We start from the raw sequence: 24,522 nt of genomic DNA, 5'->3' as shown, positions 1-24,522 counted from the left end.
AGAACCTACCAATCTCTGCCTTAAGTACACTCAATGACTTGGCTTCCACAGCCCTCTGTGGCAACAAATTCCACAGATTCTCACACTCTGGCTGAAGAAATTCCATCTCATCTCAGTTTTAAAGGACGTCCCTTTATTCTGAGGCTGTGCCCTTGGATCCTAAACTCTCCTACTAATGGAAACATCGTCTCCACGTCCACTCTATCCGGGCCTCTCAGTATCCGGTAGATCTCAATGAGATCCCCCCTCATCCTTCTGCACTCCATGGAGTACAGGCCCAGAGACATCACATGCTCCTCATATGTTAAACCTTTCATTCCTGGGATCATTCTTGTGAACCTCCTATGGAGCTTCTTTAGGGCCAGCATAACTTTCCTTAGATATGGGGCCCAAAAGTGGCTTCCAAATGCGGTTTGACCAACACCTTATAAAGCCACAGCAGTACATCCTTGCTTTTATGTTCTAGTCCTCTTGAAATGAATGCTATCATTGTATTTGCCTTCTTTACTACTGACTTGACCTGCAAGTTAACTGTAAAGGAACTAGGACTCCTAAGTCCCTTTGCACGTCCAATTTCTGAATTCTCTCCCCATTTAGAAAATAGCCTACATATTTATTCTTCCTACCAAAGTGCATAACCCCACACTTCCCTATGCTGTATTCCATCTGAAACTTCTTTGCCCACTCTCTCAATCTGTCCAAGTCCTTCTGCAGACTCCCTGCCTCCGTGACACTACCTGTTCCTTCACATCTTGGTATTGTCTGCAAAGTTGGCCTCAATGCCATCAGTTCCTTCATCCAGATCATTAATGTACAAAGTGAAAAATTGCAGTCCCAACACTCTGCGGAACTCCACTAGTAACCAGCAGCCATCCTGAAAAGGAGCGCTTTATCCTCACTCTCTGACTTCTGTCAGTCAGCCAATCTTCTATCCATGCTAGTACCTTTCCTCTATCACCATGGGCTCTTAACTTGTTTGGCAGCCTTGTGTGTGGCACCTTGTCAAAGGCCTTCTGAAAATCCAAATAAATAACAAGCACTAACTCTCCTTTGTCTAACCTGCTTGTTATCTCCTCAAGGAATTCTAAGATTTGTCAGGCAAGGTCTCCCCTGAACAAAACCATGCTAACTTTGTCCTATTTTATTATATACTTCCAAGTACTCCGAAATTTCATCCTTAATAATGGACTCCAAAATCTTACCAGCCACTGAAATCAGGCTAACCGACCTATAATTTCCTCTTTTACCTCCCTCCCTTCTTAAGCAGGGGCTGTCACATTTGGAGAATAATATTCTCACTCTCCAAATGTGCAAAGTGCAAAATCACACAACAGGGATTTCCATGTTTTTTTGGACATTGCAAACTCTTTTAAATCTTAAGTTATCAAAGGCCATCATCATATCAGACTACTTACTATGAATGCAATGTTTCGTGAAAATATGGAAAATTGCTAAGTTTAACAAAGAAATAATGTCATCCCTGCATTATTTCTAATATATAAAACTTAGTCATTGTTAAATACAAAAGTTTACAGATACGAACTGAATAAAATGCAGTATATTGAATAGCATAGAGGTAATAAGATGAGTGGTACCTTCAGTGATCATAAAACAAGGTTTGGGCTGGAGTGAAGTCAGTTTTAGCCAAACTTGGTTCCATGTCAAGCCTGACTTGGTACTTGGATTTCAACACACCAAGCATAGAAAATCCATGAATATGTTGTGGCAAAGGGAATTATGTACTTTAATGTCTTATCTACAGCTTTACTTGTTACCTCACTTCTCTATCCCTAAGTAGGCATCTAAGAAATGTTGTTGAAATATAATGAAATCTTTTAGTGTTCTTCAGTTATAAACCTTGTTAGATTTGTAGCGGTTGCTACCGCGGAATAAAACAAGACTCTACTCGGAGGATTGCCAAACAGAACTGGTTTATTTTCCCGCCTTGTGCGGGCCCTTTAAGGGAGAAAAACTCCCGCCCAAAAAAAACCCGGCAATGACGTAAGTCCTACGTCATCAGGACTTTCCCGCGCGCGGGTTCTCCCCGTCGCTCGGAAAGACTAGGCCCGCTGCCATCTTGGGCCTCGTCGCTCTGACGCCGCGCGACCCGACTGCCGAGCCGGTTCGCCCGACTAGACGGTGAGTCGCCACACAACCCCCCCCAGAACCGGCGAGACAGTCCCCAAGGTCCGTGGGCTGTGCCAGCTGCCACTTAGGGGGGCGGCCTCTGTCTGAAGTGATGTGGGCCGGAACGCCAAAACGTGAGACCCAAGTTGTGAGCAGCGCTCGGGCGCAGGAATCAGTTGTGATGTCAGTCAGGGGGGTTGCCTCAGGCCACCTCGTGAACCGGTCCACGATGGTAAGGAGGTACCGGGCTCCTCTTGAAACCGGCAGAGGGCCCACGAGGTCGACGTGTATGTGGTCGAACCTCCTACGGGTAGGCTCGAACTGCTGTGGTGGGACCTTGGTGTGTCGCTGGATTTTTGACGTCTGGCAGTGCAGACAAGTCCTGGCCCACTCACTGACCTGTTTGCGCAGGCCATGCCAGACAAACTTGCTGGCGACCAGTCGGACAGTAGATCTGATGGATGGGTGCGCCAACCCATGTACCGAGTCAAAAACGCGTCTCCGCCAGGCTGCAGGGACAATAGGGCGGGGCTGACCAGTCGCAACGTCGCAAAGTAGGGTCCGCTGACCTGGACCAACCAAGAAATCTCGGAGCTGCAGACCCGAGACTGCGGTTCTGTAGCTGGGCAGTTCGTCGTCGGCTTGCTGTGCGTCAGCCAGGGCCGTGTAGTCGACACCCAAGGATAGGTTGTGGATGGTTGGTCTGGAAAGTGCATCAGCAACGACATTATCCTTTCCGGAGACATGTTGGATGTCAGTTGTGAACTCGGAAATGTAGGATAAATGTCTCTGCTGACGAGCTGACCAGGGATCGGAGACTTTGGAGAAGGCAAAGGACAGAGGCTTATGATCGGTGAAAGCGGTGAAAGGCCTGCCTTCTAGAAAGTATCGGAAATGCCGGACCGCCAGATACAGCGCTAGAAGTTCCCGATCAAAAGCGCTGTACTTCAGTTCGGGCGGTCTAAGGTGTTTGCTGAAAAATGCCAAGGGTTGCCAGCGGCCTTCGAGTAGCTGTTCCAGTACCCCACCCACCGCGGTGTTGGACGCGTCTACCGTGAGGGCAGTCGGGACGTCAGTCCTAGGGTGTACCAGCATCGTGGCGTCTGCCAGGGCGTCTTTGGCCTTAACGAAAGCAGCCGCAGCCTCGTCAGTCCAGGTGATGTCTTTGCCCTTACCAGCCAGCAGCGAGAACAGAGGGCGCATGATACGGGCTGCTGCAGGGATGAAACGATGGTAAAAGTTGACCATCCCAAGGAATTCCTGTAGGCCTTTGACTGTGTCGGGGCGGGCAAAATGGCGGATAGCATCCACCTTGGCGGGTAGGGGTGTTGCCCCGTCGCTGGTGATTTTGTGGCCGAGGAAACTCTGACGCCGCGCGACCCGACTGCCGAGCCGGTTCGCCCGACTAGACGGTGAGTCGCCACAGATTGTTATTTAGTATTGTTTGGTAGGCCATGGTTTCATCAATTCTATTTCTCTAATAAAAATAAAAAGGCATGAACGCACTGTATTTTTTCCCACCATGTCCTGGTTCATATTCTGATTTCCAATTTTTGCAACTTTTATTTTTCTGTTCAAACATCCATCAACCATATGCATCTATGTTCTGGTGTGGACTGCAAATGGGAGGAGGAATATTATCTGTTTCAAGCATCAAGCACAACCTGTATGGAGTTTTGATGTTCTCCCTGTGACCACGTAGGTTACCTCTCAGTGCTATAGCTTCTTCTCACATCCCAAAGATGCGAGGGTTTGGTATGTTTATTGGCTACTGTAAATTACCCTAATGTGTAGATAAGTGGTAGAATCTAATGGGAATGTGCAAAGAATAAAGTAAGATTAATGTAATGGGTGTGTGATTTAGGTGTAGATTCATTGGGTCAAAGGGCTTGTTTCCAAGCTGCTTGACTTTAGCTTTTCCTAATATTCCTGATCAAGGACACCAAGACCAACTCAGGCCCAGTGAATGAAGCCAGAACTTCATTGTGCTTGGTTCCAGACCACACTGTACTCATCTAATTGGAAGTCTAAAATAATAATTTTCTTAAAAAATATTGTTTGAATAGCCATAAGAAGTGAAAGACCACTAATATTGATGAATGTTTTTCTTTGAAACCAAGATTCCCACCTTGATGCTCCCAAATTTGTTGTTCTTGGTGTCCATTCGATCTGAACAATATCAAGGAACTCACCTCTAGCTAATCATGTTCAATCAATCAGTCAAGTATTGATTATCAGCAAAATGGCACTCACTCACAAATCCACTTATCACTGATGCCCACTTTCAGTTTCAAAAGGACAACTTGGGCCCAGACCTCATCACAGCTCAGGTTCAAACATGGATCAGCACCATATTTCAGATATCAGATGAGTGATTGCTCTTCTCCTTCCCCACCAAAAAGAGGTTTATATATTTACATATTTACATCAGTGTCATCAGAATATTAACATAATTTTCAAATTAAAATATTGTCATCCTTGTCCAGATGCACTCTGGCCCCCATGATGCCCATTGGAAGGCCAGTGGATACTGCCTCTCCAGGATTAAGGCAGTATTTGACTGAATATAGCATCAAGGACATCTGGTAATAGTGAATCAGATGGGCTAAGGGAAGAATCACTCCAGTGATTAGATTTGTATAGCACACAGAGGAAGATTGTTGTGGTTGTTGGAGGTCAATCATTCCAGCCCCAGGAGGTCACTGCAGGATTCCTCATCTAATGCCCAATTATATTTTCAGCTGCTTCATCAATGATCTTTCTTCCGTAAAAAGATCAGAATGAGGATGTTCACTGATGGCTGCTCAATGCTCAATTCCATTTGCAACTCGTCAGCAAACAAGCTAGTCCATGTCTGCATGCACCAAGATAATGCAGACATTGGCTGATAAGAGGCAATACTCATGCCACAAAAGTGCCAAGTAATAACTATCTTCAACAAGACAAATGAACCACCAATCTTAAATGTTCAATGACATTACAATTACTGAGAACCCAATTATCAATACCACCATTAATCAGAAACTCAAGAGGCTACCAGAAGTCAGAGGCTGGGAATCCTGTAGTGATTGACTTGCCTTTTGGTTCCCCAAAGCTTTTCCACCATTCACTAGGCACAAGTCAGAACCATAGTGGAGCACTCTCCACTTGCCTGGATGAGTGGAACTCCAATAGCTCTCAAGAAGCTTGACACCATCAAGGACAAAGTGGCCCAGTTGGCTGGCACCTCATCAATCACATAGAAACATTTATTCCCTATACCACCATGCACATTGATTCAGTATACACCATCCACAAAATTACTTGCTGGGGCTACACCAACGGAACTTTTCAAACCCATGACCTTCACCACCAAGAAGGATAAGGGCAGCAGGCCTATGGGAGCATCACCATGTGCAGGTTCCCCTTCAAGTCACACATATCCTGAGTTGGAACTAATATCGTTGGCCCTTCATTGTCACTGAACTAAATCCTGGAACTCCCTACCCAAAGGTACATTAGGAGTACCTTCACCAAAAGGTCTCCAGTGGATCAAGAAGATGGTTCATCATCATCTTTTCAAGGGCAGTTAGGAGAAGGAAATAAATGCTGGAGTTGCAGTGAGACCAAGATCCCAAAGAATAAATATATTAAAAACAGAAATCACTGAACCAGTTTGAACACTTCAGGTTTTCAGCTCGATAGAAAGTTCTTACTCTATTACCCTGTTGTTTGAAGTAGTTTAAGAACCATCAGCAAGCATCAGTGGTGACAGCTCAAATTCCTCTGTCAAGAATGTGTTATTATTTTTCTTTCCCACAGTCCCTCCACAAACCACCAGAAGTCTATGGAAAACAGCTTGAGAACTGTGGCCTTCCAACATAAATAGTGCTGTAAATAAGTAATGCCAATTTGTGAGTAACCAGTGTGGGATAATTCTATTAAAATTAAAAGCCAGATGAAATTTACTTACTATCATAGAAAATGAGACAAAGGTAAACAAGATTAAAAAGACATCAAAAAGTTTGAAATGATTTTTAATATTATAGGGAAGGAACATTATCAATAATTATCAACATTAGCATAGGATGCAATAATAGAACATCTGATTAAACATATTAAGGTGCTGCGATGTCACTTAAATAATTCCATATTCAATCTCCAAATAACTTGTCATGTAGATTTAATAAAGCAAAACTGATATAAGACACCATTAGCTTCTCCCGAAATGGTCCATTGCTAATTGATATCATACTTCAGCCCATCATTATCTTTGGAAAATATATAATAGATCTTAAAATCCAAATTCAATTGTACACATCAGGCAGAAGAAACAATTAAATTCTGAAATTGTCACTTTCCTGGCACATGACAATTATTCCTGACAATTAGTTCTGTTGAATAAAAATGATATTCTAACCTCAGATATTTACTGCTTCCAGTACTGCCTTGCAATGTTTATTCACATGTATCGGTTTTTTATGTATTCTCTGTAGAGTATCATGTCATCCTTAGACAGCGGTTGTATAATGCCTTTGCCAGTCTGGATATGGGAAGTGAAGATTTCTGCTGATTTTGCATCAAGACCAGCCAGATGCACCTCATAAATGCTGTCCTGAAGGAATGAAGAGGCTGGTCCCCTGAAAAAGAAAACAACAAATAAAATCGTCTATAAATAGCAGCCTGATCCAGTGAGACGTTCTTGCCTAAGAGTTAGAACCATAGAACAATACAGCACAATACAGGCCCTTTGGCTCACCATGTTGTGCCGACCTTTAAACCACACCTAAGACTATCTAACCTCTTCCTCCCACATATCCCCCTATTTTAAATTCCTCCATATGCTTATCTAACAATCTCTTGAACTTGACCAACGTATCAGCCTCCACCACCACCCCAGGCAGTGCATTCCATGCACCAACCACTCTCTGGGTGAAAAACCTCCCTCTGATATCTCCCTTGAACTTCCCACCCATTACCTTAAACCCTCTTGTATCGAGCACTGGTGCCCTGGGAAAGAGGTGCTGGCTGTCCACTCTATCTATTCCTCTCAATATTTTGTATACCTCTATCATGTCTCCCCTCATCCTCCTCCTCTCCAATGATTAAAGCCCTAGCTCCCTTAGTCTCTCCTCATAATCCATACTCTCCAATCCAGGCAGCATCCTGGTAAATCTCCTCTGCACCCTTTCCAACACTTCCACATCCTTCCTATAATGAGGCGACCAGAACTGGACACAGTACTCCAAGTGTGGTCTAACCAGAGTTTTGTAGAGCTGCATCATTACCTCGCGGCTCTTAAACTCGATCCCATGATTTATGAAAGCTAACATCCCATAAGCTTTCTTAACTACCCTATCCACCTGTGAGGCAACTTTCAGTGATCTGTGGATATGAACCCCCAGATCCCTCTGCTCCTCCACACTGCCCAGAATCCTGCCATTAACCTTGTACTCCGCTTGGAGATTGTCCTTCCAAAGTGTACCACCTCACACTTCTCCGGATTGAACTCCATCTGCCACTTCTCAGCCCAGCTCTGCATCCTATCAATATCCCTCTGTAAGCTTCGACAGCCCTCCACACTATCCACAACACCACCGACTTTTGTGTTGTCTGCAAACTTGCTAACCCACCCTTCCACCCCCTCATCCAAGTCGTTAATAAATATCACAAAAAGTAGAGGGCCCAGAACCTAAACTCCTACATCAGTACAATATCAAGGGAGAATTGTTGAAATTTATTGTACAGGAGGAAGATATTCAACCCATCACATCCATGCCATTGAAAAAAAATCTTACAATAATCCCTCTTCCAGTTCTTGGTCCATAAGGCTATGGCATATCAAGACTTACTCATTCATTGTGTATCTGCCATGACGACCCATTCAGGAAGTCAGCTCACGGTACTCTTTTATGTGATTCTTTCCCCGTCAGTTCTTAACTAATCCTATCAATTAATTAAATCCTTGCCTCGAGTTAATGACCTCTCTGTTAAGGTAAAAGGACTTTCCCATTCATATTATCTAGACCTATCAATTTTATACAACTCAATTAAGTCTCCCCTGGCCTTTTGTTTCAATTAAAATCAACCCCAGCTCAGCTAATCTTTCCTCATTCTGCAGCACTGGCAACATCTTTGTAAACCATCACTGCATCCTCTCCGGTGGTTTTACTGGAGCTGAGGGCATGGATCAGTAAATGGAATTATGATATTATTGCTGTTGGGCAATTCATTGTTGTCCACATGCCAGGCTTCTGGCACAACAGGATGCAAAGGTAGAAAGGGCAGGATTTTGTGCCAGATTCCAAGCACAAGTGCTGTTAGTAAAGCCTCTCTCTATATGCAAGTGAAACTCCATTGATCTGGCACGCTTGGGGTTTCGGTGCTGGACTGGCATATTTTCTGGACTATTTCATGTAACATTCCATTCTTTTAATTGCATTTTATTCACAGTAGTGTAGCGGTTAGCATAACACTTTACAGCGCCAGCGACCCGGGTTCAATTTCGGCTGCTGTCTGTAAGGAGTTTGAACATTCTCCCCATGTCTGCGTGGGTTTCCTCCGGGTGCTCTGGTTTCTTCCCACATTCCAAAGACGTACGGGTTAGGAAGTTGTGGGCATGCTATGTTGGCGCTGGAAGCATGGTGAGACTTGCAGGCTGCCCCCCACCCCCCACACCAGAACACTCTACGCAAAAAGATGTATTTCACTGTGTGTTTCGGTGTACATCTGGAATTAACTGAATAATAAAGAAATCTTATCTTAGAAGTATAATACATTTTTCAGTGAACCTGTTAAGATTCAAGGAAGCATAGGACTGGAACCCTGGTGTGTTAGAGGATACAAGTGAATCCAGGCCTGATGAGCCAGATGCCAAACTATTGGGACTTCTGATCAATGAGATACTGGACTACTGGAGTTTTACTGCATAATGCTATCATCATCCCTTTCAGCACTGATTCTACCAGCACTCTCATTCCTGGTAAGCAAAGTACCACTGCAAGACTATTTATATACTCTGTATTTAAATCTTAACACCTTCAGGATGACCAGCTTTAGCAAAAATCCTGCTTTGCCATTGCTGCCAATATCTCAACAATAAATTGAAAAATAGTAAAATATTCTAACCAAATCATGCCTTTATGGATCTGTGTTAAAGGAAAGCTGAGAATTAAATTACCTCAGCATTGCATGCTTGCTCTAAACTATACATCAATAGAAGAAACCATTTAAAATTTGGGTATTTTAAATATCTGTCAACTGCATTTTATTGCTTAATGTTAAACTGTAAGCAGTTGATTTAAGAAAGTGTTCTAAAACAAAATATTTGGTATTAAAAAGGATTGCATTGTAAAAACTTCGTAGAGCAGTAATATTTCCTTTATGGGTATCAGGCAACTTTCATACAGTGCACTTGTTTTTTATGATAACACAACAGTTCAAAGAGACAAAATCTTTCAAAGGAATGAATGTGGATTAAAATATGGCAAGAATCTATTATTAGACATAAGGTATGCAAATTTCCCTCACTAGTTTTCAACAAGAATTTTCACTTGGCAAAGGCACACATTTTTGCAGCTGATAAATCACATGCCTAGTTTCAGCTGGGTTTACGGAGATTGATTAAAAATACATTGTGCAATCCCAGTGGAACGTTCTGGGAAACCAGATCTAACAATGCAGATAATGAATGCCAATTAATTCCAGATGTACTGTATACAATGGCTTTTAAAATATTCACAATACTAAATCATCAAGGAGGATTTCAAAAGTGCCACTCATATTAAAATATAGTGACTTCTTGTTCTTTCTCTTTTGCCAACATTTATCCTTATTGAAAAACTTACTCAAGTGTAAAGAAAGTTGCTTTAGGTAATGTGTGAAAAAGATATACTTATTTCTGAATACTTACAATATAGTCATCATGTTGTCTAGCTGTTTTGTATTGCTTTGTTGGCTGTATACGTCAACCTTACGCTGACTTTGACCCAAATTAACAAACCTGTTGTAAAACCATAGCAATGGTAAAATATTATTTCAAATGTGGACTCAGAAGGTTGTTTGTGATGTTTGGATGTCATTTCTAAAAAATTTAGAGACACTATCCAAAGATCACAAACTGATTACAAATTAGTTTAGAATTACAAACCCCAAATTGTCAAGGCTGTATTATTATTTATTTGCAGGTCATTGTTACCTTTCATCAGCAACCTGGATTTAATATGCCCATGCCATGCTCTTTATAACTGACACCATTTTCCTTCAACTTTATTTTACTTTTTGGTAAAATTACTGATTTTTTGATTTTACAAACTGTAGTGCTGTTTACGAGCTAACAGAGAGGAATTCATCAAAGACTGAGCAATTCTAATGAAAGGGCTGAGAAATTGTGGAAGCTAATGGCATTATAGGCACAACACATATTAAGTAAATGAAAAATATTTACACATCTGCTGAAAGGCAGAAAGATTTCAGCAACTTGTACACTACACCACATGCATACAGACATAAGACATAACCGCCCTTGCATTGCAGAAAGAAGAATAATGCATAATGAACTCAACATGAAGGGTTTATTGATTTATAGAAAACAAATTTATCGTCGTAATAAGTAATGGTCAAATAAATTATTGTATTATATTTGCATGCAGAAGCAATGCAAATCAAATATTTACTATTCCAATAAAACAGAAAATGCAGAGAAATCAATAAATCAATCAGAACCACCCCTTCATTAGATGTTAAATGATTGATTGTGTTCCAAACATTATTGCAGTTGTGTGAAGTTCTGGTACTTTGAAATATATTGTTCTTAAATGAGTAGAGAAAATAATGATCATTCAGTGCATTGATTTTTTTTCAATTTTAAAAGCAAACCAGGTGGGTTTTTAAACAACAATCCTGTCATAATGTGGTCATCATTACTAATGACCAGCTGCATTTAGTTTTTCTAAATTCTGGATTATAAACTGAATTTATATTCCACTGATGCCAGAGGGAGGTTTGAACTTAGATACCTTGACTGTTCATCCAGGCCTCTGTCACCACCACAACTATTCTCTGCTTAAAGTTAAATAAGTTTTTACATTTTAAAAAAGGTCAATTTTCCTAACTTACCTAATGAAGTAGGGAGCATTGAGGAAGTCTTCAAAATCATAAATGGAATTCATAAATTGATCCAGATAAATTATTCATTACAATAAAATGTTATTTCATTAGAAAGAGCAAGTTTAATGTTGAATAAAGATTCAGGCAGGCTGATTTAATGCATACCATGGGCTGCAGATCTTACTGGATAGGCTGGGTTCAAAACCTTTAAAATCCAATTTGAAAGGCAGATCAATCAAGGAATAGGACAAGAAAATAGTGAAGTGATCCTCAAGGAATTGGCTTGTTGATCTTTCTTACACAATCAACAGTTACATTTTTACTTAAAGCTTTGAAATGATGAGAAACCAACTGGTGATGCACTTCTCATTTAATAAATAGTGAAATAGTGAAATGTATTCCAATAATTTAGTAATTTTCAAACTCTTTTCCTAGCTGAGAATTAAAATTATTCATGCATGTACTGAGTTTGTCTCATTGATTGTTTAATTTTTAGGCATCACAACCATAAAAAGGAATATAATCAGTTATACAAGACATATTACCACATCACTGAAATATCCATAAGTGAAACTAAACAGCAAATGTTAATAAACAGACACAAGAACATTTGACTATAAACCAAATTCAAGTATAGAATTTAAAGAGTAAGCTCTTTAAATATTTAAACAGTATTTAAATAATGGCCCAATTAGCACTTAATTTGAAGTAACCAAATTACTTGCAATTCTCATCCAGGATGTTTGTTCTGCTGCTTATCTAACCTTTTGTATATCAGAAGATCCTCTTCTGATGGAAGCCCTGAAATGGTCGCGATATGCACTTTTCTTGGAGATTGGCTAGAATCCTGCAAATTAGCACAAAACAACATAAAATCAGACATTAAACCCATGCTCTGGTTTCAGCAACTAACAATTGCAAATTACTACCTGTAAATTCATTTATTGTAATTGGCTGATTATTGTCACATGTACTGAGATACAGAGAAAAACTTTGTTTTGCATGCCATCCATATAGATCATTTCATCACATCAGTGCATCAAGGTAGTACAAAGCAAGGGAAAAGCAATAACAGAATGCAGAATATAGTGTTACAGTTACAGAGAAAGTACAGTAGCAGGCAGACAATAAGGTGCAAGGCCATGATGAGGTAGATTGTGAGCTCAAGATTCCATCTTATTCTACAAGAGATTCATTCAATAGTCTTATAGCAGTGGGATAGAAGCTGTCATTGAATCTGGTGGTATGTGCTTTCAGGCTTTTCGAAAGTAATATTCATTATCCACATGGCAATAATCATCCCACTTGAGTATCTATCCTGAAAAAGTTGTAGAAAAAAACTACCAAAAAATAAACCTCACGAAGCAAACATAAATTAACCTCAAAGAGAAAGCAAGGTTAAATTTAAACACATTTCACATTTGACCCTATCCAAAACTCTTCTGTCCATATGCTAACTAGTACCAAGTCCTGCACATCCATCACTACTGTGAGTTAACAAGCATGTTTGCTCTTAGACACAAGGGAATACATGAAAATGGAAAGATACCACAAATGTAGAAGGTTGGAGGGATCTTAAGAGTGTACACATTGATAATTCTCTGAAGGTAGCAGAAAAGCTAGTTAAGGTGGTTAAGAAGGCATAAATTGGCAATCACATAAAAATACAAGAGCAAGGAGGTCTTGTTGGATCTGTATAAAATACCAGTTAGAGTATACGTTTCTAGTCAACAAATCACAGAAAGAATGTGATAGCACTAAAGAGGATACAGAATGTTGATAAGCCTGGAGAGAATTACTTAGTTATGAGGAGAGGCTGAACAAGCTGGGTGTATTTTCTATGGAGTAAAGGAGACTTGAGATACATTATGAGAGGCCTAGACTGGGTGAATGGAGGATCTATTCCTCTTGTTGAGAGGTCAATGATCAGCTTAGTCTTAAATCAACAGGAATAATAATCAGAGGACAGTTGAAGAAAAATATTTCTACTTAAGATGCGGTGGGGGGGGGGAGAGGGAGAGAGGGAGTCTGGGCTTCACTTGCTGAAAGGGTGCTGAAGGCAGAAACCCACATCACATTTAAAAAGTAGAGAAACAAAAGACTGCAGATGCTGGAAGGGTCCTGACCAGAAACGTTGACTGTCTGCTTTTCTCCATGGATGCTGCCTGGCCTGCTGAGTTCCTCCAGCATCTTGTTGTTTTTACATTTAAAAAGTACTTGATTTAAAACTGCAACCTATAGAGACACAGAACTGCAACAGAGAAGTAATCTAACAGCTCCATTTTTGACTGGTGTGGACACAATAACAACCATCTGTGCTGTAAATTCTCATCGTTCCCTGATGATTCCACGTTCTAGAAGTTAAATTTAAATGTTAGTAAATTTACTAAAAAATGTGGTAGATATTGCAACTGCTAAGACTTAAGTAAGTGAACTAGAAACCAGGGAGCTGGACCACTGACCATAGAAACAAGTTCAAAACTTGCCATGGGAGCTCAGAAAATTAAATACATCTGGAATACAAATCTAATCTATATAATGGTGAGGACAAAACCATCAGATGTTGTAAATACCCATCTGGTTTGGCAGGTAATGTCTTTTGGAATTCAATAAGATCTGCAGCAGGGAGATACACCAGGTATTTATAGGCTGATGGACTTTCATCAGTAGTAGGCAAATTGTTGGAGAAAAATCCAAAGGATAGGATTTATATACATTTGCAAAGGCAGAGGATGTTCAGGGATAGTCAGCATAGGATAGTCATCCTATCTCACTAATTTGATTGAACTTTTTGAGGAGGTAACTAAGACAGATGAAGACAGGGCAGTAAATGTTGTCTATATGGACTTCAGTAAGGCATTTGACAAAGTGCCTTGTGGTAGGGCTGCTCCAGAGGGTTAAGGCAAATAGGACCCATGGTGAAATGGGCAACTGGATCCAGAATTGGCTGTTGATGGGAAGCAGAGGGTACTGGTGGAAGGATACTTTTCTGATTGGTAGTCTGTCAGAACTGTCGGAAAGCTGCAACAATAGGGGGCTGAGCAGTGATGTGAGCGCTGAGTAGACTTACTCGTTCCCTCATTGAATCAGTGAGGCCAGTTGACAGGCACTTTCCTTGCGCCTGTTTGCTCACCCATCACAGCTGTTTCTGTGATCCTCTCCCACTCACAGTTTTTGTTCATTTCCAATTTACGAACAGCTTGGGTTATGAACACTTCTCAGGAAGGAAATTCTGTCTTAACCTGTGGACTGCATGTAGTGTGGATGGGCAAAGTGGTCAGTGTAGATGTGGTTGGCCTGTTTCTGTGCTGTACAACTCTATAATTCTACGACTATATGAACATTTTTAAAGAAGTAATTTTTAAAGTTGTGTATCACTCAATCTCATATTACATTGCAGAGGGCATCATGTTAGTTCACCTCTGAACTAACTGCAAATAGCAGGTAAATCCCAATGAAAGGCTGCAGGGAAGTATAATTATAACAAGCAGAGGAGTTGTTTGTTTCTCACTGACCTCAAAATTCATGCTATTATGTTTTAAACATTTCACATTAGTTTGGGAAAGATAGAATATTGACATTTGGAAGATAATCCACATGGAAAAGGTGAAGAAACCTTACCAAAAATGACTATCCTAATTTTCTTCAGTTGGATATCCTGCATATATCAATTAATAGTTATCGTACCATGTGGCGTAATTTACACATATAGACATGTGCACAGCATATATAAAGATGGCCAACAAGATACCAGTGTTTTTTTACTTGATTGAATCTTTTTAAATTTTCAGAAAATAAACCTGAATTTTAGTATAAAATATGTGATGGCTTCTCACCAGAAATACTTCTGTTATATACTGGGGCAATTGTTAATGGAACACTTATTTTTCATTTCTAACAGTACAATATATTTCCATATAATATGACAGTGAAATACTAACTTATAGGAATAAGACATTGAAGTTTTAAAACACAGACAAATATCAATGTGTAATATCAATTAACTTATCAGTAGAATGAGACAAGGTCAATGCTTTAAAACTTGTTACATTAATATGTTTCAATCTCTTTCTAACATGAACATGCTCAATAATGCTTATAATTACAGACAGAAGGGACTACACAAAGCCTTCTACTGTTTCTTTAATATATTAAACAAATAAAATGATATTTGCTTATTCTAGTAGAGACTACATGAAGTTTTATTTTTCTTCATTGGAATTTATAAGTTACTGGTAAGGCTGGTCATTGCCAATCTCTAGATATACTGACAAGGCAGTTGGTGAGCTTTCTTCTAGAATTACTTATGGCGGTTTGATTGAACCAAATATTAGCCAAGCTATCTGTTCACCACATTGGCATGCAACCTGGAGCTACGTTTAGGCCACCAGGGAAGGATAGCAGGTTTTCTTCCCCAAAATGGACATGGATAAGCTGAATGAAGTGGCCATCATTGACAGTTTTTTTGTGGTATAGACAGGAGCCTGATGAATGCAATGCTTGCTTTTACCTTGGATTATTACCTTGCAGCTCGACTATGAAAGGAAAAGGACCAACGATTACTGAAATGTTGCCGCACACTCCCTAACTTGCCTCCACTAAATTGCATAAAAGCATATTGTCATTTTTCCACTGATTATAAAGTTAAATGTTGCTGTTTCAAGCTTACATTTAAGAATGTTAATTGAAGTACCAGTACCAGCAACCTTCTCCGTTGGCTACAATCTTCTCCATGCTGATAATGGAAGTCATCCTTCACCAATTAAGGGGATTAGCAACGAAAAATATATAATTGGTTTTGGTCATTCTCTTCAATCTTGATTTCCCTTTTCAACACTCTTCTTTCCCCTTACAGGCATCTTTGAGATCATTCTGATACAGATCCCTATCAATGGTACTTTTCAATTAGGCACAAGTGTTATGCAACAAATGTTTAGGTCAATCATCTCTTCTAGCTTTCCATCTAATGAGTAACGAGCTTGGAAATAGTTCTGCTGAAACCAGGTCCAATCTATACTGAAACGGGAAGTATAAAATGTTTTTCTAACCTCAGTAATTTTGGTATTATCCCCAATCTCTGTAACTTTTACTGGTGTTGATCGCTGAGAGACAGCACCTTCCTCCTCTTTGTCAGTTCCTGAATCATCTTCAGAACTACTAGAAACAGCCTCTTCCGATGGCGGTGGTGGGGCACTTGCTACCGTTTTTCGTTGCAATACAGCTTCCTCCTTATTACTCTTGTTACTACACCAAAAAAAAAGGTATTTTGGATGAATTATGCAACCACGTGTTCAGATTTGAAAATGTAATACAAAACATTAAGCTTCCTACTCTCATTCACTGCTTAGAAAATACGAATCCTCGTGAAAAATCAACATTGACATTTAGTGTTATATTCTAAGATCTTAAAATGTTTACTGTAATGGTTTGCAAAGAATTTTAAATTTTTTGTTATAAATGTTTAACAAGATGCCTAGGGTAACACACATTTATGGCAAAAATATACAAGATAGAATTTTGACACAAAAGAGCAGAAAGGTGCTGTTCCTCAGTAGTCAACACCTGTAAGAGTTTCAAAGTTTGGAGATGATACCAAAGAGACTGAGGTAAGAAATGCATTTTATTCACTGAAAAGAAGCATTACCTCTGGTTTGTAACATGATAGCAAACAAGTTATGGAAAGTATTTCTAGTTTAAAATATTCTCTAAATTTGGTGCACATAAAATATCACACTACCAACACAGAATTCTCCTACATTCTGTTTAACATTCTTCCATCAACAAAAATAACCAAACAGAATACAGTAAAACTCTGATAAATTGGCATGCTTGGGACTTTGGTGGTGCCAGACTGGCAGATTTACTGAACTGTTCAATGTTATTTCTATTAATATTACAACAATCTTTTAATTCATTTAAAAAAATGTTACAGAGTACAATAAATATTCCAGTGAAGCAGGTGAGTGGAAATGGAGCATGGGGACCATAGCCTTTATTGAGTGCAAAGGGAACATGACAAACATTTCCATGTGAGCCAGATACCGAATCATCAAGATTTCTGAATAATTGGATAGCAGACTATTGGAGTTTTATTGTATTTGGTCATCATTTTAGTTTATGTCACAAGATCACAAGATCACAAGATAAGGGAGCAGAAGCAGGCCATTCGGCCCATCGAGTGGGTTGTTACTGTGAGGAAATTGAGGTTTTTCTTACATTACTGACTGTATTCCAAAAATGTTTTTGGAACAAAATTATAGACATAATAAATATTACATTCAAGCTATTTTCCTCCTATCTTCCCCCTCTCCCCATCCACCTTGAATAAGCATCAATATTGTATTGAAGATATGTAGGAACTATACATGGAAGTACATTAAAAAAACACAAATATTTCTTCTTTGACAGGCTTTTGCTAAAACTGACCACATGCAAACATCTTTGACAGATCTAAGAGTCTGAAATCATTTAAATAACAAGGTATACAAGGGCAACTAACAGCATTGTTTCTAAATTTTTCAAAAAGCATTTGATAAGGCACTGCACATAATGTTTTTACATAAAATAAGAGATTTTACTTGTATGGAGTTAGAGCTAATTCCATATAATTATATAACTATAGAGGTAACTTTACGTGGAGTTAGAGATAACATATTAGCACAGAAAGAGGATTGGCAAAATAGAATGGATTTGTGGCGACTCACCGTCTAGTCGGGCGAACCGGCTCGGCAGTCGGGTCGCGCGGCGTCGGAGCGACGAGGCCCAAGATGGCGGCGGGCCTCGTCTTTCCGAGCGACGGGGAGAACCCGCGCGCGGGAAAGTCCTGATGACGTAGGACTTACGTCATTGCCGGTTGTTTTAGGCGGGAACATTCTCCCTTAAAGGCCCCGCGCAAGGCGGGAAAATAAACCAGTTCTGTTTGGCAATCCTCTGAGTACAGTCTTGTTTTATTCCGCGGTAGCAACCGCTACATTGGTGACCCCGACGGTCCAAACGGCTTTTGGACCCGCGAAATGGACGACAGCGCAGCAGCCAACACAGTGGCACTCAAGCTGCCCACCTTTTGGACACTTCGGCCCAGCGTCTGGTTTGACCAGGCTGAAGCGCAATTCCACCTTCGGCAGATCACCTCCGACTCCACGAAGTACTACCATGTGGTTAGCTCTCTGGACCAGGAGACAGCCGCCCAGGTTGGAGACTTCATCCAGTCGCCTCCGGAGGAAGATAAGTACCCGGCTTTCAAAGACCTTTTGATCCGGACCTTCGGCCTCTCCCATCGTGAGCGCGCTGCCCGCCTGCTTCATCTGGATGGCCTGGGGGACAGATCCCCATCCGCCCTAATGAATGAGATGCTGGCATTGGCCGAGGGACACAAGCCATGCCTGATGTTCGAACAGGCCTTCCTCGAACAGCTCCCCGATGACATCCACTTGTTGTTAGCTGACGCCGACTTCAGCAACCCCCGTGAGGTGGCCGCCCGGGCAGATGTCCTGTGGAGGGCCAAGTGCGAGAGCGGTTCGTCCGTCAGTCAAATCACCAGGCCGCGAGCCCAACGCCCGCCTCGCCCGGCCCCAGAAACCGAGCAGCCACGCCCCAGGAACGCAGACGACGACACGGGTGACCAGCTGTGCTTCTACCATCAGAGGTGGGGTGCGGAGGCCCGTCGATGCCGCCCACCCTGCAAGTTTCAGGGAAACGCCAGGGCCAGCCGCTGCTGATGGCTACGGCGGCTGGCCGCCGACAGAGCCTCCTCTTTGTTCAGGACAAGAAATCTGGACGGCGTTTCCTCGTTGATACTGGAGCGGAGGTCAGTATTTTGCCCCCGACAGGCCGCGACACTCGTGACAGGCCACCAGGTCCTCTACTCAATGCCGCCAACGGTACAACGATACGGTCTTTCGGCACCCGTACGCTTCAATTACACTTTGGCGGCAGCCGTTTTACCTGGACCTTTACCCTTGCCACCGTCACCCGACCACTCCTAGGAGCCGATTTCCTTCGGGCCCACAACCTGTTAGTCGACCTGCGAAGGAAGCGGTTAGTCCACTCTAGCACTCTCCGGACCTATCCCCTGGGAGAAATCAGCCCACCAGCCCCGCGCCTGGACTCCATTTCCCTTTCTGGCGACGATTTCGCCAAGCTCCTAGCCGAATTCCCATCGATTTTGGCACCTTCGTTTACAAATTCTAGGCCCACACACGGGGTACGACACCACATCATTACCACAGGGCCACCCCTTCATGCCCGAGCACGACGATTACCTCCAGACAAGCTCCGCCTGGCAAAGGAAGAGTTCCGTCGCATGGAGGAGCTGGGGATTGTTCGCAGGTCAGACAGCCCCTGGGCCTCCCCCCTGCACATGGTCCCCAAAGCCACCGGAGGGTGGAGGCCCTGCGGCAACTACCGCAGGCTGAATGACGCCACCACCCCGGACCGCTATCCCATCCCTCACATCCAGGACTTCGCAGCGAACTTACACGGGGCCCGCATCTTTTCCAAAGTGGACCTCGTTAGGGGATACCACCAAATCCCGGTCCATCCGGATGACGTCCCCAAAACTGCGATTATCACCCCATTCGGCCTGTTCGAATTCCTTCGGATGCAGTTCGGCCTTAAGAACGCCGCGCAGACCTTCCAGCGGCTGATGGACGCGGTAGGCCGAGACCTGGACTTCTTGTTCATTTACTTGGACGACATACTGATCGCCAGCCGTAACCGCCAGGAACACCTTTCCCACCTCCGCCAGCTGTATTCCCGCCTCCGCGATTTCAGCCTCACGATCAACCCGTCCAAGTGCCAATTCGGACTTGACTCTATCGATTTCCTCGGCCACAAAATCACCAGCGACGGGGCAACACCCCTACCCGCCAAGGTGGATGCTATCCGCCATTTTGCCCGCCCCGACACAGTCAAAGGCCTACAGGAATTCCTTGGGATGGTCAACTTTTACCATCGTTTCATCCCTGCAGCAGCCCGTATCATGCGCCCTCTGTTCTCGCTGCTGGCTGGTAAGGGCAAGGACATCATCTGGACTGACGAGGCTGCGGCTGCTTTCGTTAAGGCCATAGACGCCCTGGCAGACGCCACGATGCTGGTACACCCCAGGACTGACGTCCCGACTGCCCTCACGGTAGACGCGTCCAACACCGCGGTGGGTGGGGTACTGGAACAGCTACTCGAAGGCCGCTGGCAACCCTTGGCATTTTTCAGCAAGCACCTTAGACCGCCCGAACTGAAGTACAGCGCTTTTGATCGGGAACTTCTAGCGCTGTATCTGGCGGTCCGGCATTTCCGATACTTTCTAGAAGGCAGGCCTTTCACCGCTTTCACCGATCATAAGCCTCTGTCCTTTGCCTTCTCCAAAGTCTCCAATCCCTGGTCAGCTCGTCAGCAGAGACATTTATCCTACATTTCTGAGTTCACAACTGACATCCAACATGTCTCCGGAAAGGATAATGTTGTTGCTGATGCACTTTCCAGACCAACCATCCACAACCTATCCTTGGGTGTCGACTACACGGCCCTAGCTGACGCACAGCAAGCCGACGACGAACTGCCCAGCTACAGAACCGCAGTCTCGGGTCTGCAGCTCCGAGATTTCTTGGTTGGTCCAGGTCAGCGGACCCTACTTTGTGACGTTGTGACTGGTCAGCCCCGCCCTATAGTCCCTGCAGCCTGGCGGAGACGCGTTTTTGACTCGGTACATGGGTTGGCGCACCCGTCCATCAGATCTACTGTCCGACTGGTCGCCAGCAAGTTTGTCTGGCATGGCCTGCGCAAACAGGTCAGTGAGTGGGCCAGGACTTGTCCGCACTGCCAGACATCAAAAATCCAGCGACACACCAAGGTCCCACCACAGCAGTTCGAGCCTACCCGTAGGAGGTTCGACCACATACATGTCGACCTCGTGGGCCCTCTGCCGGTTTCAAGAGGAGCCCGGTACCTCCTTACCATCGTGGACCGGTTCACGAGGTGGCCTGAGGCAACCTCCCTGACTGACATCATAACTGATTCCTGTGCCCGGGCGCTGCTCACAACTTGGGTCTCACGTTTTGGCGTTCCGGCCCACATCACTTCAGACAGAGGCACCCAATTCACTTCCAGTCTCTGGGCTGCATTAGCGAACCTGCTAGGGACGCAGCTGCACACCACCACGGCCTACCATCCTCAATCAAACAGGTTGGTGGAACGTTTTCACTGCCATCTGAAATCGGCCTTGATGGCCCGCCTGAAGGGTCCTAACTGGGTTGACGAGCTGCCTTGGGTCCTGCTCGGCATACGCACTGCCCCCAAAGAAGACCTCCGCACTTCGTCAGCTGAGCTTGTATACGGGGCGCTACTAGTTGTCCCTGGGGATTTCATACCTGCCCTTCGGGACCAAGGGGAACAACCCCCAGCAGTCCTACAAAGACTGCGCGAGAAGCTTGGCGCCTTGGCCCCGATTCCCACCTCACGGCACGGTCAAGCCCCATCCTGCCAGCCCAAGGAACTATGGGACTGTAAGTTTGTTTTCGTTCGCAGGGGCACACCTCGGGCGCCATTGCAACGACCATATGAGGGACCGTTCCGAGTCATACGGAATAACGGATCCACTTTTATTTTGGACATTGGAGGCAGGGAACAGGTTTTCACGGCGGACCGCCTCAAACCGGCCCATTTGGATCTGCAACAGCCTGTCGAGGTTGCCACGCCACGACGCAGAGGCCGCCCCCCTAAGCGGCAGCTGGCACAGCCCATGGACCTTAGGGACTGCATCGCCGGTTCTGGGGGGGGGGGTTGTGTGGCGACTCACCGTCTAGTCGGGTGAACCGGCTCAGCAGTCGGGTCGCGCGGCGTCAGAGCGACGAGGCCCAAGATGGCGGCGGGCCTCGTCTTTCCGAGCGACGGGGAGAACCCACGTGCGGGAAAGTCCTGATGACGTAGGACTTACGTCATTGCCAGTTGTTTTGGGCGGGAACATTCTCCCTTAAAGGCCCCGCGCAAGGCGGGAAAATAAACCAGTTCTGTTTGGCAATCCTCCGAGTAGAGTCTTGTTTTATTCCGCGGTAGCAACCGCTACAGATTGTTTTTTTTAGTTTGGCAGGCTGTTGCTAGTGGCATGTCACAAAGCTTATTATTGAGCCCTCAGTATTTAAAAATTACATGACTTAAATGAAAAGACAATATTACTTATGTTGTCTTTTCATTTGTTATATTTCTGATGATACAAAGCCAAGTAGGAAAGCAAGTTGCTAGTCTACATTAGGGATAATAATTACGTTAAGGAGAGGCATGAGGGTGTTCAAGGCAGAGCGGGATGTATATTCAGACAATAAATGAATGAATGAACACGGGGACTGGCCAAAAAAGTTGACAAAATACAGGATTAGTTATAATATTGAATGACTGAGAGGTTCCAGGGACCATACAGCCTCATTCAATTTCTGACTACTTAATTAATTCGACATGATGAAGAACAATTCATTTCTGAGAATGTTGAAAGGCGGCTGTCCTTGTTAACCAAATTGAGCACTGTCAAGTTTGCCATCCCAGTGATGGCACGCTTAACTTAGAGATAAAAGGTTGTAGTTTCAAATCCCACTTCAGACACTTGAGCACATAGTTTAGGTGCCAATGCTGTACCATGTCAGAGGTGTTATATTTTTGATGAACAGTTAAACTCTTTCAGGTGTATGCAAAAGATTCTATGACACTATTTCAAGGACAGGTGATCTCTTTACAAGGTCCTCCTCACTCATTTTTACCAACCACTCATCGATGTGTTTCATATTTTCACCATCATCACTAAAACAACTACTTAGTCACTATCACATTACTGGCAATGGACCTCGTGTGCTAATTCCATTCTGCAATTCCTACTTTGTTGTTAAATAACCTGTATCTGCTGGAAAAAAGCTGCAAGTAGGTCAATATTATTCTACTGACCCCTGTTCTTTGAGTTCACCCCTCTAGCTTGTTAGAAAAATTTAAAAACATGACGATAAAAATACTGAACAATTTCAAAGGAAGGCTCGAGAGGTTATTGACTTCAAACCTCAACACCGATTCTCTCTCCACAGATACAACCTGACCTGCTGCGTGTTTCCTGTAGTTTCTGTTTTTATTATAAAAAGAAAGGGATTGAATAAAGGTTATCAGTGCAAGTAATTCAAAACAGAAAAATCTCAGTAAAGAGGTTACTTGCTATATATTTTCAGTTATTTTTCTTTTCTTTATGACATAGGAGGCCATTCTACAACTCCTAGAGCAATCCATTTATTTATCTGTAACTTACTCTCTTTCACATGGCAACAACTCACTACCCACCCACATTAGGGGTAATTTCCAGTAGGCAATTAGCCTACAGCACATCTTTAGGATGTGGGAGGAAACTGGAGCACCTGGGAGCGAGGTAGGGGAAACCACACAGTCACAAGGAGAATGTACAAATTCCGCACAGATAGCACCAAAGGACAGAACTGAACCTGGGTCACAGATTCTGATTTTAAAAATATAATGGTAATTATAGGCAAAATTATATTCATAACAATTAAGGTAGACAATCAAATTTAGTAATTGGTTCTTTACCTCAGCACAGATTTACCAGTTTCTTCTGGCTTGCGAATAGTGAATGGACTTGGGTCTATTCCAACATTTTTTGGCATGAAGTCCCTTTAGACAAACAAGAGTACAGAAAAGCTATTAAACACTACAATCCTACATTAGTCTGAATTTTCATAACAAATTTGCAAAGCAGAAAAGTGTAAGAAATAAAAATGTTCAATATTTTCAATTCAATTTTGCAAACTATTATAAAGGATGTGTCAAATACTGATGATGGTGCTGAATCGATATTAAGATAATGTGCAGATAAGTATACATCTAACATTTCATTTAGCTAATCAGTTAGAACGATCTAATGCCAGAGTTAACACTTCAAGTCAAATATCCTCTGTCAGAACTGGAAATAGAGAAAATAAGGTAGGTTTAGATGCAGAGAAAGTGAGGGAGGGATGGATAGGGTGAGATTAGTGTTACCATGGGTATATGCTGTTGAGGAAGTAATCTGGTTGAAGGGTTAATAAGGGCAGGTGAAGAGAAATTACAGAAAAATAGTTAAAAGCTGTCAGGTAAAGGCAGTTAGAGAGAGAAAAAAAAGTAATGTAAAAACTGCTAAATGTAGAGTGGCTAGAAATGCTAAGCTTATAGAGAGAGGAAAGAAAGCTGAGCCAATATTACAGGTGGATGACCTATGGCAGAACTGGATAGTTCTGATACAAGCAGAGCAAATTATTGTAGGATATTATCTTTAAATATTTTCAAAATATA

At 42.7% G+C, this 24,522-nt stretch overlaps 1 protein-coding gene across 1 annotated transcript in view; it reads right to left on the bottom strand.

Annotated features, from left to right (window-relative positions):
* Positions 1–6,175: 6,175 nt before the first annotated feature.
* The window catches only part of fig4a (FIG4 phosphoinositide 5-phosphatase a), a 103,808-nt gene continuing 85,461 nt past the window's right edge, over positions 6,176–24,522 (bottom strand). The window contains 5 exon segments of the mRNA XM_052024537.1: positions 6,176–6,746; positions 10,019–10,108; positions 11,979–12,061; positions 16,263–16,458; positions 23,782–23,865. Coding sequence (XP_051880497.1) covers positions 6,569–6,746; positions 10,019–10,108; positions 11,979–12,061; positions 16,263–16,458; positions 23,782–23,865 — 631 coding nt within the window. The 3' untranslated portion in view covers positions 6,176–6,568.

Source organism: Pristis pectinata, chromosome 10 (assembly GCF_009764475.1).
Source record: "Pristis pectinata isolate sPriPec2 chromosome 10, sPriPec2.1.pri, whole genome shotgun sequence".
Lineage (NCBI taxonomy): Eukaryota > Metazoa > Chordata > Chondrichthyes > Rhinopristiformes > Pristidae > Pristis > Pristis pectinata.
Note: the sequence above shows the minus strand (reverse complement) of the source record. Positions and strands in the feature narration are given on the sequence as shown.